At 43.0% G+C, this 12,333-nt stretch overlaps 2 protein-coding genes across 2 annotated transcripts; both read left to right on the top strand.

Annotated features, from left to right (window-relative positions):
- The first annotated feature begins 6,635 nt into the window (after window positions 1-6,635).
- On the top strand, window positions 6,636-9,394 carry LOC149733336 (zinc finger MYM-type protein 1-like). Its single transcript, XM_089881116.1, has 2 exons — window positions 6,636-7,515; window positions 7,580-9,394. The coding sequence occupies exons 1-2, from the start codon at window positions 7,039-7,041 to the stop codon at window positions 9,392-9,394; spliced, it is 2,292 nt and encodes a 763-aa protein (XP_089737242.1). The 5' UTR covers window positions 6,636-7,038.
- A 270-nt stretch (window positions 9,395-9,664) lies between these two features.
- On the top strand, window positions 9,665-12,312 carry LOC149733335 (uncharacterized). Its single transcript, XM_089881245.1, has 2 exons — window positions 9,665-10,255; window positions 10,336-12,312. Exons 1-2 carry the CDS (start codon window positions 9,665-9,667, stop codon window positions 12,310-12,312), a joined length of 2,568 nt encoding a protein of 855 aa, XP_089737371.1.
- The last annotated feature ends 21 nt before the right edge of the window (window positions 12,313-12,333 follow it).

The raw sequence follows: 12,333 nt of genomic DNA, 5'->3' as shown, positions 1-12,333 counted from the left end.
AACTAAACTGTCGGTAAAACTTACTTGTATGCCGCACGTGGTTAAAAGTAACTCCTATCTGTTCATTCGTGCTTAAACATTTATAAAAAATATAAGATGTTGATAAAATAAACCCGAAAAATAAGGTAATTTAACCGGGAATGGTAAATAAACTGTTATTTGATGCAAAAACTACAGCCAAACAGCAAAATCCATTCATTAAACCGTGACGTAACAATGGTATTATAATGGGCATTATTCGCGTCAATAGGCCTCTTATTTCTGAGCAGTTTCGGTGTATTCCTAGGGCCTAGGCCATGATAGACGCTACGCTAGTAAACACGAGGGTTACACTGGTTAACGTGTATGGCCCCAATGAAGACGACCCGAACTTCTACAGTAAACTAGGTGAAGAACTGACCCAGTTCAACGGCAACGAGGTCATAATGGGGGGAGACTATAACGTCATCCTTTCGGAAGAATTAGATAGACTCGGGGCAAATAAACATCCAAACGTACGAGCGCGTAGAGAAGTAATTAAGCTAATGGAAGATAACGAATACGTGGATGTATTTAGAGTTAAACATGACCGAACCAAGAAATATACGCGAATACAAACCAACCCCCCAAGCGGTAGTCGATTAGATTTCTTCCTGGTTTCAAAATCCTGAATTGTTCGATTTCTCCCAGTATAAAATCAGACCATAGTTTGGTAACAATGAATATTAACCTGCAGTCGGTTCCTCGCGGTAAAGGTTATTGGAAGTTAAACGTGTCTCTGCTAAACGACAGTGAATACGTGAAAACGATTCGACAGGGCATCTCGGAATATTTAAAATATAATGAAAATTGCGGAATCAACCCTCATACAATATGGGACTGCCTAAAGTGTGTGGTACGTGGACTAACTATACGATACGCATCAAAAAAACGCGCCAACGTTAAAGAGAGGGAAAGGGATATTATCAGACCGCATAAATACACTACACCTACGGCTTAACACAGACCCTCCAAACGAATCGGTCCTTAACGAAATTAAACCGCTACAGCAAGAGCTCGAAAAACTATATGAAAAACGTACACATGCGGCGGCAATCCGGAGTCGTGCAAAATGGGTAGAAGAGGGTGAGAAGTGCACGCGCTTCTTCCTAAATCTGGAAAAAAGAAACGGGGAGAAACGAGCTATAAACAACAAACTTCAATCGGGAAACCAAATAATATATGAACAAAATGCCATATTGACTGACCTCAGAACGTTTTACGAGCGCCTTTACCGGGGAGATGCTATTGTGGATACCGACCTAGACCACTATGTTATTAACACAAATGTCCCTAAACTGACCACGGACGAATCTTACAGTATTGAAACCGAACTCTCAGAGAACGAGCTGTTCAGAGCTCTGTGCCAAATAAAAAATAATAAAGCGCCGGGCTTAGATGGTCTGCCGAGTGAATTCTATAGAACTTTTTGGTCAGATATATGCAACACGTTTGCGAACAACGTAAAATACGCAATGGTGAAAGGAACCCTGAGTGATACACAACGGAAAGGAGTGATAACACTGATCCCAAAATCAACGGAAGAACCAATTCACCCAAATAATCTTCGCCCGATCACGCTGCTTAATGGCTTTCAACATTAACGAGAAAATTAAGACATATTTGCCCTCGCTAATAAGTCCAGACCAGAGTGGCTTCATCAAGGGTCGGTATATTGGAGACAATATAAGACTACTTGTTGACATAATGGATCACGCACGAACTCGGCAAAAAAAGGGAGCTCTGGTTGCTGTCGATATTTAAACATAAAACGAGGAGTAAGACAGGGCGGGCGACCCTTTATCTCCGACCCTCTTCGTTCTTTGTATTGAACTTCTGGCTACAGCAATTAGACAAAATACTGAAATCGGCGGCTACGAAGTTGAGAACAAAATGTATAAAGTCTCGCTACTCGCAGATGATACAATGTGTTTTATAGACGATACACATTCAAGCATATCAGCGTTGTTAGCCGAACTGGAGAGATTCGGTAAGGCTTCCGGCTGCATGATAAACAAATCGAAGACGATCGCGTGCCGCTTAGGACCACAAACCGATAATGATACAAACGCATTAGGGCTGAATTGGACACAAACAAGTTTTAAATATCTCGGAATAAATATACCAATAGACCTAAATGAACCACGCATGCTAGAAATGAACTTCCAACCACTGACCGCAAAAATAACAAGCACTTTAAACCTTTGGTCGTCTAGGGTCCCTGACCATGTTGGGAAAAGTAACAGTGATTAAATCTCTAGTTATCCCGTTACTGTCTTACAAACTTTCCGTCATTCCGATAGAGTTACCAAACAAACTAATAAAAGAAATAACCAGGAAATGTTTCGTCTTTCTTTGGGGTTCGCGATGGGAGCGGGTAACCAGGACGCAAATGTATCAGTCCATAAAAAAAGGCGGCATTGATATGATTGATATCAATACTTATGCGATAGCGCTACGCGTGCGATGGCTGCACAAGATAGTCAATAAAAACTATACAGCACCGTGGAAACAACTCGAGTAACAGTGATTAAATCTCTATGTAGCGGTTAAATTTGGTATCGATTATACGTTATCGTTTCTCCATTATATGTTATGGTTTCTATGTTGATTGTATAATTCTATGTTGATGCGTAATTTATGTCCAGTTAACCTTCTTGTTTCTGGCCCGTTAGATAGTAGTTTGCGCAGCTTTGTTAGCCATGTAGCGGCATTTATTATTCGCGACTGTAGTAATTCTTATTGCTTAATTTATTCTATTTGAATAAGGTGTTTGTATAGTGGCTGTATTGTTTCGAAACACTTGCTGAACATTTGTTAATCCATTGAGGATCGTAATTATACGTTGGAATACAGCTCAACTTGACTTTTGTTAACTTGGCAGTTCTGGTGACAGTTTGTTCGGGGGTTGTGTATTTATGGTCTATTGTGCCTGGTTTGTCTGGATTGGGGGTTTGTGTATTTGAGTGGATTGTTAGGTTGGGTATGGTATGGGTTTATGTGAGTGCTTTCCTACAGCTGATAAGTGATACATCACCTACGGTACAGTACTTTAGTCAGTTCTCTATTTTTCCTTTTCCCCTTTTTTTTTCCCAAAGTCTGTACACTACATTTTTCGAAACAAGCCCTGTTGATTTGTAGGATTTATAGGCAGTGTTATAGGCACTCTTGTCCCTTTTTTGGGTGGGTCTTTACCCCACAATTTTGTCGGTTTCATTTTTTAGCTAGTAAGCGTTTGTAGTTTGTGGGTTATAGTATAGTAAGGTCTTGTTTCTAGGGCTTTACCCTAGATAGTATAGTAGTAGGTGGTTGGGGGAATTTTTTTTTTGTATTTGTTGGATCTGTATCTCTCTGATATTAGTATGGCGGAGAGGAGTATATTGAAAGATCAAAGTCCCCAGGATTCCTCTTCATTGAGTCGAGCAGTGGATGTGTTGGCTCGGGATCTTCGGGCTAAGGCTCGAAACCTTAGCAGTATAGAAATTCAATTGAGGGAATACATGAAGGATCCTGCCCGACTTCCACTAGCAAGAGCAATGAAGCTTGACTATGATACTGCTTCTGAAGAGGCAATGAAAATAAGTAAGTCCCTGTGCGACCATCTTGCTGAATTGGAGGGGCCTAGTGAAAAGGTCGACGCTGCAAACCAAACTCACGGTGAGCTGTTGAGAGGGGTCAATGCCGTGTCTCAGGCATTTGGTGGCTACATGGCTTTATGTGATTCAATGGCAGGAGAAGTTGCTGTGGTCGATGATAGCAGTGAAGTGTCTTCCCCGGGCCCTAATGGATCTAGGAAAGAAGGGTCTAGGACCTTGTCACAAATATCAAGTGGTGCACGGAGTAAGAGAAGACGGGAGCTGGCGCTTAAGGAAGAAAATTTAAAGAAGAGAGCAGCATTGGAGATTGCAGCGTTGGACAGGAGAAGGTCACAACTTGAAGAAGAATATCATCTTCAATTGGAAAGGATTGCTTTGGACGGTGAAGGCTGCAGTGCGGATGAGTTGGACAGAGAAGAGGGAGGTCCTGGAGGGTTCGTGTCAGGGGGTACGTTGAGACTTGATGGAATGGGCCGAAAGTTAGTTGGACCAATGGCTAGGGATATTCCCTCAGCGACAACTTCAGATTATCAATTGAGGCAGCAGAGACCTGCTCCAAGGTCTGTCTCCTTTGATCCAGCGGGAGCTATTCACACTTCAGATCAAGACTCGGAAGTTTCTGGGAATGTTCGGACTAGAACCAATGAGAATGTGGATGGTGGTGTGTTGGGGGTGCTGAAGAACTTATCCATGGCATTGCGACAGGAGGCGACTTTGCCGAAGAGAGAATTACCTCGGTTTGCAGGTGACCCAGTTAATTATTTTAGTTTTATCCGGTCGTTTGAGGATATTGTACTGAAGCGTGTGGATGATCCCATGACGCAACTGCACTACCTACAAGATATGTGCATTGGTGGTGCCGGTGAGGCGATAAGGCCGTGCAGTTTGATGGGGTCTCCCGTGGATGGTTTACGATGCGCCTTGAAGATATTACAGGAGCGATTCGGTCAGCGTCATCTACAAATTAGGCATCATAAGCGACAATTGCTGGAAGGCCCAACAGTAAAGAACACTAAGGACGGCTTAGGAAGATTGTTAAACTCTATGGCTACCTATGCATCAGTTATGCGAGGACAAGGATGTGACCTCGAACTGAATTCACAGGAAATTACTAACGGTATCTTTCGAAGGTTACCAACCAACCTTCAGGAACGTTTATGTAGGATGGCAGTGGAAGAAGATGATGGTAAAGCCTCCTTTGTTATGATAGAAAGGGTTCTGAGGAGGCAACTGAATATTTTAAATAGTCAGTTTGGGGAATTAATGTCATCACACTCAGGAAGAACAATCAGTAAGGAACCTGTGAGAAGAAAAGCCTTTTATGCAACCAAAGCCATGGAAAATACGCATATTGATGAGGAGAGGAATCAGCCCAGTGTTGGCCGCTTACCGGTGAGTCCGGTTACAAGAAACTGTTATTGTTGCAATGGGGCTCACAGTATTCGACAGTGTGAGAATTTTAGAAGAAAATCCATGCCTCAACGTCGCGAGTTTGCCATTAGGAATAATCTGTGTTTTAATTGTTTGTGCAAAGGTCATCGCGTGGAATTTTGCAGACTACCTCCTTGTTGGAAGTGTAAACGGTACCATAATATATTATTCCATGGTTACCACCCACAGATGATGGCTCATCATTCTTCTGGAGGGGATATGGTCAAACAAGTGGCAACGAATGTGATTGTGCAAGAGGACACTGGGACTTCTGTGCGGGTTAAGGTTCTGCCGGTAAGAGTGTGGGGTAGCGATCGGAGCAGGTGTGTGGAGACCTATGCGTTCCTTGATGAAGGCGCGGATGTATGTCTGTGTTCGATGGATCTGCTTAATAAGCTTAACCTGAGAGGTGCGAAAATGCCGGTCTCTGTCGACTGCTTCAATGGAATGTCTACTTATCTTTGTTCTAAAGTTTCCCTCAATGTTAGTGGTTGTAAAGAAACTGATGTGATTCGACTGGATGAAGTACTCGGGGTACCTAAGCTACCAAATGTTCAGTCTAGTATACCAAGGCGGAGAGATGTTGAAAACTACCAACATCTTCGAGGATTGTGCTTCCACGAAATTTTAAATGGGAAAATAGGCCTCCTTATTGGTGCAAATGCACAAGAGGCTCATGAGATTATAGATTCACGGAAGGGTAACACTTGGAATGAACTTGTTGGAGTGAGAACAAGATTAGGATGGAGTTTGGTTGGGAAAGACATGCGTGGTGGTAACAAGCGGAAGCAGTCTTGTGTAAATTTCGTTAAAATGGACAATCTGGAACTGCACGACCGTATGGTAAAAATGTTTGATCGGGACTTTGAAGGAGAACAACATTCACTTGGCTTAGCAAATTCAGTTGAGGACAACAGGGCACTGAGCATGATGAAACGTTCCATTCGGAAGACTGATGGGAGGTATGAAATGGGATTGCCCTGGAAATCTGACTCTATTGCTTTGCCGTACAATAGGTGTTTGGCAGAAAAGCGTTTGGGATACCTAAAACGAAAATTGAACAGTGACCCGGACTTGTTAACGAGGTATGCAGGGAAAATGGAGGAGTCCATTCAGTGCGGCCACATTGAGAAAGTAAACCAGGCAGATAGGGTTTCGGGATCTCGGATATGGTATGTGCCTCACCATTGTACTGGTCCAAAGTTTCGTGTGGTATTTGACTGTGCTGCTCGATTTCATGGGACTTGTTTAAATGATAATTTGTTACAAGGTCCTGATCAAACGAACCGCTTAGTGGGGGTGCTCATGCGCTTCTGTGAAGGAAAGGTCGCACTTTCAGCTGATATAAAGTCTATGTTTTATCAAGTACTCGTAAATCCGGAGGATCGAGATGCACTACGCCTATTATGGTGGCCGAAGGGGGATTTAAGTAGGGATCCAGAAGACTATAGAATGCGGGTTCATGTTTTTGGGGCAACCTCTTCTCCTAGTTGTGCTGGGTTTGCCTTGCGCCAGGTTGCAGAAGATAATGAGAAAGTTGCCAGGACTGAGGTACTGTGAATGCTATCCGTAACAATTTCTATGTGGATGACTGCATACGCGTCGATTTCCGGGGTGGCAGGTGTGGCATGCCACCCCAGTTTGAATGCCTAGGATGGCAGAAAACCTAACGCTGTATTGGCGTCGTCGCATTTACGCGATTAATTTCGTTCGAAGTAAACGTTCGTTACGATCAAAAACGTCTCACCGTATGGTTTTGCAACATTAAAAATGGCATTATGACGAAATACAGCCTATTGTTTCGTTGGATTTGGACTTTGAACCTTAACTGGCATGCGCCATACGCATGCTTTCATAAAGTATATTAAACACGCAACAATGGGGCTTTGTTTATAGTAAAAGTATATATGAAAACTATACTACAATAAAATATTTATCTGTAATAAACTGATTTATCGCGAACTATTGATAACCGCGTTCGTGAAAACTAACTATGAGTCAGCCGAGTATGGAAGCTTTTTTCTCTCCGGCGAAAAAAAGAAAATGTAGTGAAGGTAGTGTAAGTCAAGTAAGTGCAACTGAGTTGGCTTCGTCGGCACCGGTGCCTCTATCGCACGTGACGGAGATCACTAGCCAGCATCGATGTGCCTCAAGACCGTCCGACTTGTGCTTGCCCGAAAAACAAGTATTACCTCAACTCATGCCAAAAGATGGGTCTGGAAGAAGTGCGCAACGTCATTGGTTTGAGGAATTCTCGTTTTTACATCTTAATGAAGACCAAAGCTGTTGTTGTTCTACGTGTGTTTGGGCTATTGCCAGCAACCGTCTGGACCCGAGAAGCATTGAGGCATTGGCATCGAGTCCATGGGTGTTGACGTCAAACGGTTGGCGTGATTTTAAAAAGGGCAGGCAGTGTATCCTGAAGCACACAAATTCAAAAGCCCACATAAATGCATCCTCCTCGCTTAAGGTAAAACTTTTGGTCGATTTTCTTCTTCATTCCAATCACTGAATATTGTTATTTTTATTTATAGATTGTCATTGAAGAATCGTCTACGGCTGCGTTAGTGAATACGAATTTAGATGAAAAGTATAAAAATAATCGTCTCGCACTTACAGCAATATTCGACGCTGTCCGACATCAAGGGGTAACGGGTCAGGCATTACGTGGTCATGGGGATGAGAAAGAAACCGGCAATCTCTGGTCACTTTTGTATTTGCTTGGAAAATATAATTCAACCATTCAAGATTATTTTCTTAAATGCTCCACGACAAAATTTATGTCTCCAGATGTCCAAAACGAAATCGTATCAATGCTTGGCCACGCTGTGTTACGTCAGTTGCTCAAAACAATCAAAATAGAATCGAAGTCGCTTTGTTCAAGTGTACTGTACTCCGTTATCATCGATGAAACGTCTGATATTTCTCGGTCCAACCAAGTTAGTTTTTGCATCAGGTACTGTGATAAAGATCTACAAAGCAACGAGGTTTTTACTGGCTTCTATGAATCAAGCAACTGTGACGGTGCTACTCTATTTCAGCTGGTAAAGGACGTCCTAATACGTTATGGTTTAAAAATGTCACAAATTCGTGGGCAAGGATACGATGGTGGTTCGAATATGGCGGGAAAAGTTAAAGGGCTACAGAATCGAATATCTAGCGTGAATTCTAAAGCATTATATATGCATTGCACGGGCCACCAATTAAATCTCGTATGCCAAGATGCCTGCGAAAGAGACCTGATCGTAAAACGGTCAATGTCTTCTTTAAATTGCATTGTACATTTTATTAAAGATTCACCCAAACGACTTAACAAATTTAATAACATAATTGCTGGCTCGTCAAATGTTGGTTCTCCTACAATTCGGCCAATTTGTCCTACACGTTGGGTATTAAGATTGAGTAGTCTTCAGGCAGCACTAACAAACTACAAAAGCATATTGGAATTTCTCCATGAAACTAGCGAGGACACCACTCAAAAAAGCAGCATTCGTTCAAATGCACTGTCTTACCTGGAATACATGGAGAAATATAGTACGTATTTCTCTTGGCGGCTTTTGGAGCGATTATTTAGCACCATAAAATCAACCCATGTATTGTGCCAGGGACGGAAAGTGCTCAGTGGAGACATGCAAGATGCAATGTCAATATTGGCAGGGAATCTTGACGCCGATGCATCGTCCGCTGTAAACGCTAAAGCATTTTTTAAAGAAACGGCCGCATCTGCAATAGAACTGCAGATTGATTTGCCTGCCCTGCCTCGAAGACCGAGAAGACAATCGGACGTAACCGAAACAGAAATCGAAGAGTATTTTGCCCATATGTTCAAAAATGTTTTACAATCTGCTGCCCAGGCTATATCTGCAAGATATGATTCGGAGTCGCTCGGCCTGGCAGATTTATTGCGACGCCTGTTAGAAGACTCTTCTTTGAATGAATTCAATATACAAAAAATTTCAAATTTTTATGGTGATTGGGACACTGAAGATATAAAGAGAGAGCGAGTTCAGTGGTTTGCACGATGTCGTCGTGACAATCTAAACATCTCAATTAAGGAGCTTCGCGACCAATTCCTGAAAGCTCCTATGACGAAAAATATTATGCCGAATATGCACACTGCTTTAACCACTTACATTGTGCTTCCAACAACATCATGTGAGGCGGAGCGTTCATTCAGCGTCCTGCGCCGTATCAAAACTTATTTGCGCTCGACGCAGAGCCAGCAGAGGCTGAACAACCTTGCAATTTTAAATATTCATTCCAAAACTGCTAAAGCAATGGACATAAACAGCATTGTTGATGAATTCATTAGTAAAACGCAAACTCGACGAAACCGGTTTGGTTCTTAAATTATTTATTTGACTGTAGTTCTTTGTGTTTGTATTATTTTTTCGTTCTGTTTTTATCATTTTTTGTTAATAAACTGTTTCTTTGAAACGTTACCTAAGGACTTGCATTCGTTCCATCGCGCTAGACAAAATCGAACAAAAACGGGGCTTTCCAGCACGATACTGGTTGGAAGCACGTGCGCGCGCACACACGCGAAGGGCGAATGTTTTCTCTTTGTTGACAACGCGTTTTTCGCAGCGGTTGTAAAATGTCTTGCCACCCCAAAAAATATGAATTTCTTTAAAAAATCGACGCCTATGGATGACTGTTTGCTCTCCGTTGCATCTACAGATGATGCAGTGAAGTTAGCTTCAGATTTGCAAAGGACCCTGGCCACAGCTGGGTTCCCGCTGACGAAATACATGAGTAACTGTAAGGAAGTACTGGAAAAATTGAGTGATGGTCATCTGGCTCCAGTGCTACATGGATTAGATTTGTGCAAAGATAAGCTTCCTGGAGAGAAGGTGTTGGGAGTAGTATGGGATGCTGAAAGTGACCATTTTAGTGTTAAAGTATGTGTGAAAGAGAAGCCTCTTACTCGCCGAGGCATCTTGTCTATGGCGAGTCAGTTGTATGACCCTTTGGGTTTCATTCAACCATTTTTACTTCCGGTTAAACACCTTTTGCAACAATTATGTCAGTTAAAGTTAGATTGGGACTCAGTCATACCTACTGAGTTAGAGAAAGTGTGGTTGAAATGGTTGGGTAGTTTGGAAAGCTTGCGTAGTGTACGTGTGCCACGTTGGTATAAAATGGGTCCAGGTATGTCATGTGCGGAATTGCATTGTTTTTGTGATGCGAGTGTTGTGGGTTATGGTGCAGTATGTTATTTGAGAGTGGTTGTGGATGGGGTTACATTTGTTCATTGGTTATGGGTAAATCACGTGTTACTCCTATAAAGACTGTATCTATTCCCCGTCTTGAACTGTCGGCAGCTACTGTTGGAGTGAAACTTGGTAAGTTGGTGGCTGGTGAGTTGACATGTAAGCTGCACCGAATCGTGTATTGGACAGACTCGACTTCAGTATTGCAGTTTCTAAATAATCCTGGGCGACGGTTCCAGACATTCGTGGCCAATAGATTGGCCATTATCAATGATCTGTCACATACAAAGCAATGGAGGTATGTTGACACGAAGAACAACCCTGCGGATCTTGCATCTCGTGGGTTGATGCCAAATCAGATCGAAAAGGCCAGGCTCTGGTTTGAGGGTCCTCCGTTTCTACTGAAGAATGAAGATGAATGGCCTAGACAATTGGTGAACTTTCCGTCAAGGCCAGATGAAGAAATTGAATTTAAACCAACCTTCAAAGTCAATACTGTGGTGGGAACTATATTGCCGGTCTGTCTGAAGAGGTTGATTTGCCATTACTCCACTTGGGTACGGCTACTCCGTGCGGTAGCATGGTTAACACGATACAAACAATATTTGAGAGGAAATATTCCTAAAACTACAAGATTGATGGGCGATCAACAAGCAACAGATCGAATTCTGATGGTGGATGAGTTGCGGCAAAGCGGCTTTGATGTGGTTAAGTTGGTGCAATGGGAAATGTTCCCTGAGATTGTGAACGGGTTGGAAGATCGTTCGTCATGCAGAAAAGCGCTCAGGTATAAGGCTATAAAATGCATTAAATCTCCCTCTCTTTCATTACAGAGACTACAGCCAATATTGGTAAATGGCATTTTGAGGGTCGGTGGCCGCTTGCTAGAGGCGGGACTGGAGGAGGATAGTCGCCATCCTATGATCCTACCAAGTCATCACCATATTACAGACTTGATCATCCAATATTATCATGTGAAAGTTGGTCATTGTGGGACCCAATACGTTTTGGGGTTGGTTCGTGAGATGTACTGGATAGTTCATGGACATTCGGCAGTAAGACGGTATCTCAAAGAGTGTCGGCCATGCAGGCGATGGAAAGCTAAGGTGGGAGAACAGGTGATGGCACCGCTTCCCAAGTGTAGAGTGGTTGCAGGGAATGCTCCCTTCACTGCTACAGGGGTTGATTATATGGGCCCGCTTCTAGTCAAGGTTGGTCGTAGTCACGTGAAACGCTATGCTTGCGTTTTCACTTGCATGGCAACGCGGGCAGTGCATCTCGAGGTGGACATCTCCTTGGAGACCAGTGCATTTCTGAATGCTCTGTCTCGTTTCTTGCATCGTCGGGGTTCGACAGCGAAGGACATATACAGTGATAACGGGACAAATTTTGTTGGTGCTGATAGAATACTGCAGGAGGGTATTCAAAAGTGGAACCAGAGTTGTATTCACTTGCATCTCAGTCAAAGAGGTATACAGTGGCATTTTAATCCACCAGCCGCGAGTCACCAAGGAGGAATATGGGAGAGGGTCATCAGGTCAGTAAGAAAAATCCTTCGTTCTCTCTGTGCAGATCGTGTACTGTCGGATGATTCGTTGCATTCTTTTTTGGTCGAAGTAGAATCTATCCTTAACCATCGACCTTTGACCCCAATAAGTGACGATGTGAAGGACTTAGCTACCCTGACCCCAATGATGCTACTAACTGGAAGTGTGGCTCAGTCATACCCATCGGATGTCTTCATCGAGGCTGATGGTTATCGGGAGTCGTGGCGGGCGGTGCAACTATTGTCGGAAAGGTTTTGGCAGAGGTGGGTACGAGAGTACTTACCGCTGCTACAGCAACGCCAAAAGTGGTTGCAGCCCAAGCGAAATTTAGCGGTAGGGGATATCGTGCTGATGAAAAGCGAAACAGCCAGAGGGCATTGGCCGAAAGCGGTAGTTGAAGAAATACTCCCTGATATGCATGGAGTAGTTCGAAGAGTTCAAGTTCGAAGCAAGGATGGTGTCTATCTAAGAGACATTCGAAAACTTTGTTTGCTAGAATCCGCTTAGAATTGTTTATATATTTGTTTG

Source organism: Ciona robusta, chromosome 7, assembly GCF_009617815.1.
Source record: "Ciona robusta chromosome 7, ASM961781v2".
NCBI lineage: Eukaryota > Metazoa > Chordata > Ascidiacea > Phlebobranchia > Cionidae > Ciona > Ciona robusta.
The sequence above is the reverse complement of the archived record's forward strand: the minus strand, read 5'-3'. Positions and strand labels throughout refer to the sequence as shown.

Bases quoted from the DNA above. Each gene is read 5' to 3' on its own strand.
- LOC149733335 (XM_089881245.1), top strand. From the start codon at position 9,665: ATGAATTTCTTTAAAAAATCGACGCCTATGGATGACTGTTTGCTCTCC. The intron at 10,256-10,335 runs GTATGTTATTTG...ACTCCTATAAAG, and splicing joins GTGTTGTGGGTTATGGTGCA to ACTGTATCTATTCCCCGTCT.
- LOC149733336 (XM_089881116.1), top strand. From the start codon at position 7,039: ATGAGTCAGCCGAGTATGGAAGCTTTTTTCTCTCCGGCGAAAAAAAGA. The intron at 7,516-7,579 runs GTAAAACTTTTG...TTTTATTTATAG, and splicing joins ATGCATCCTCCTCGCTTAAG to ATTGTCATTGAAGAATCGTC.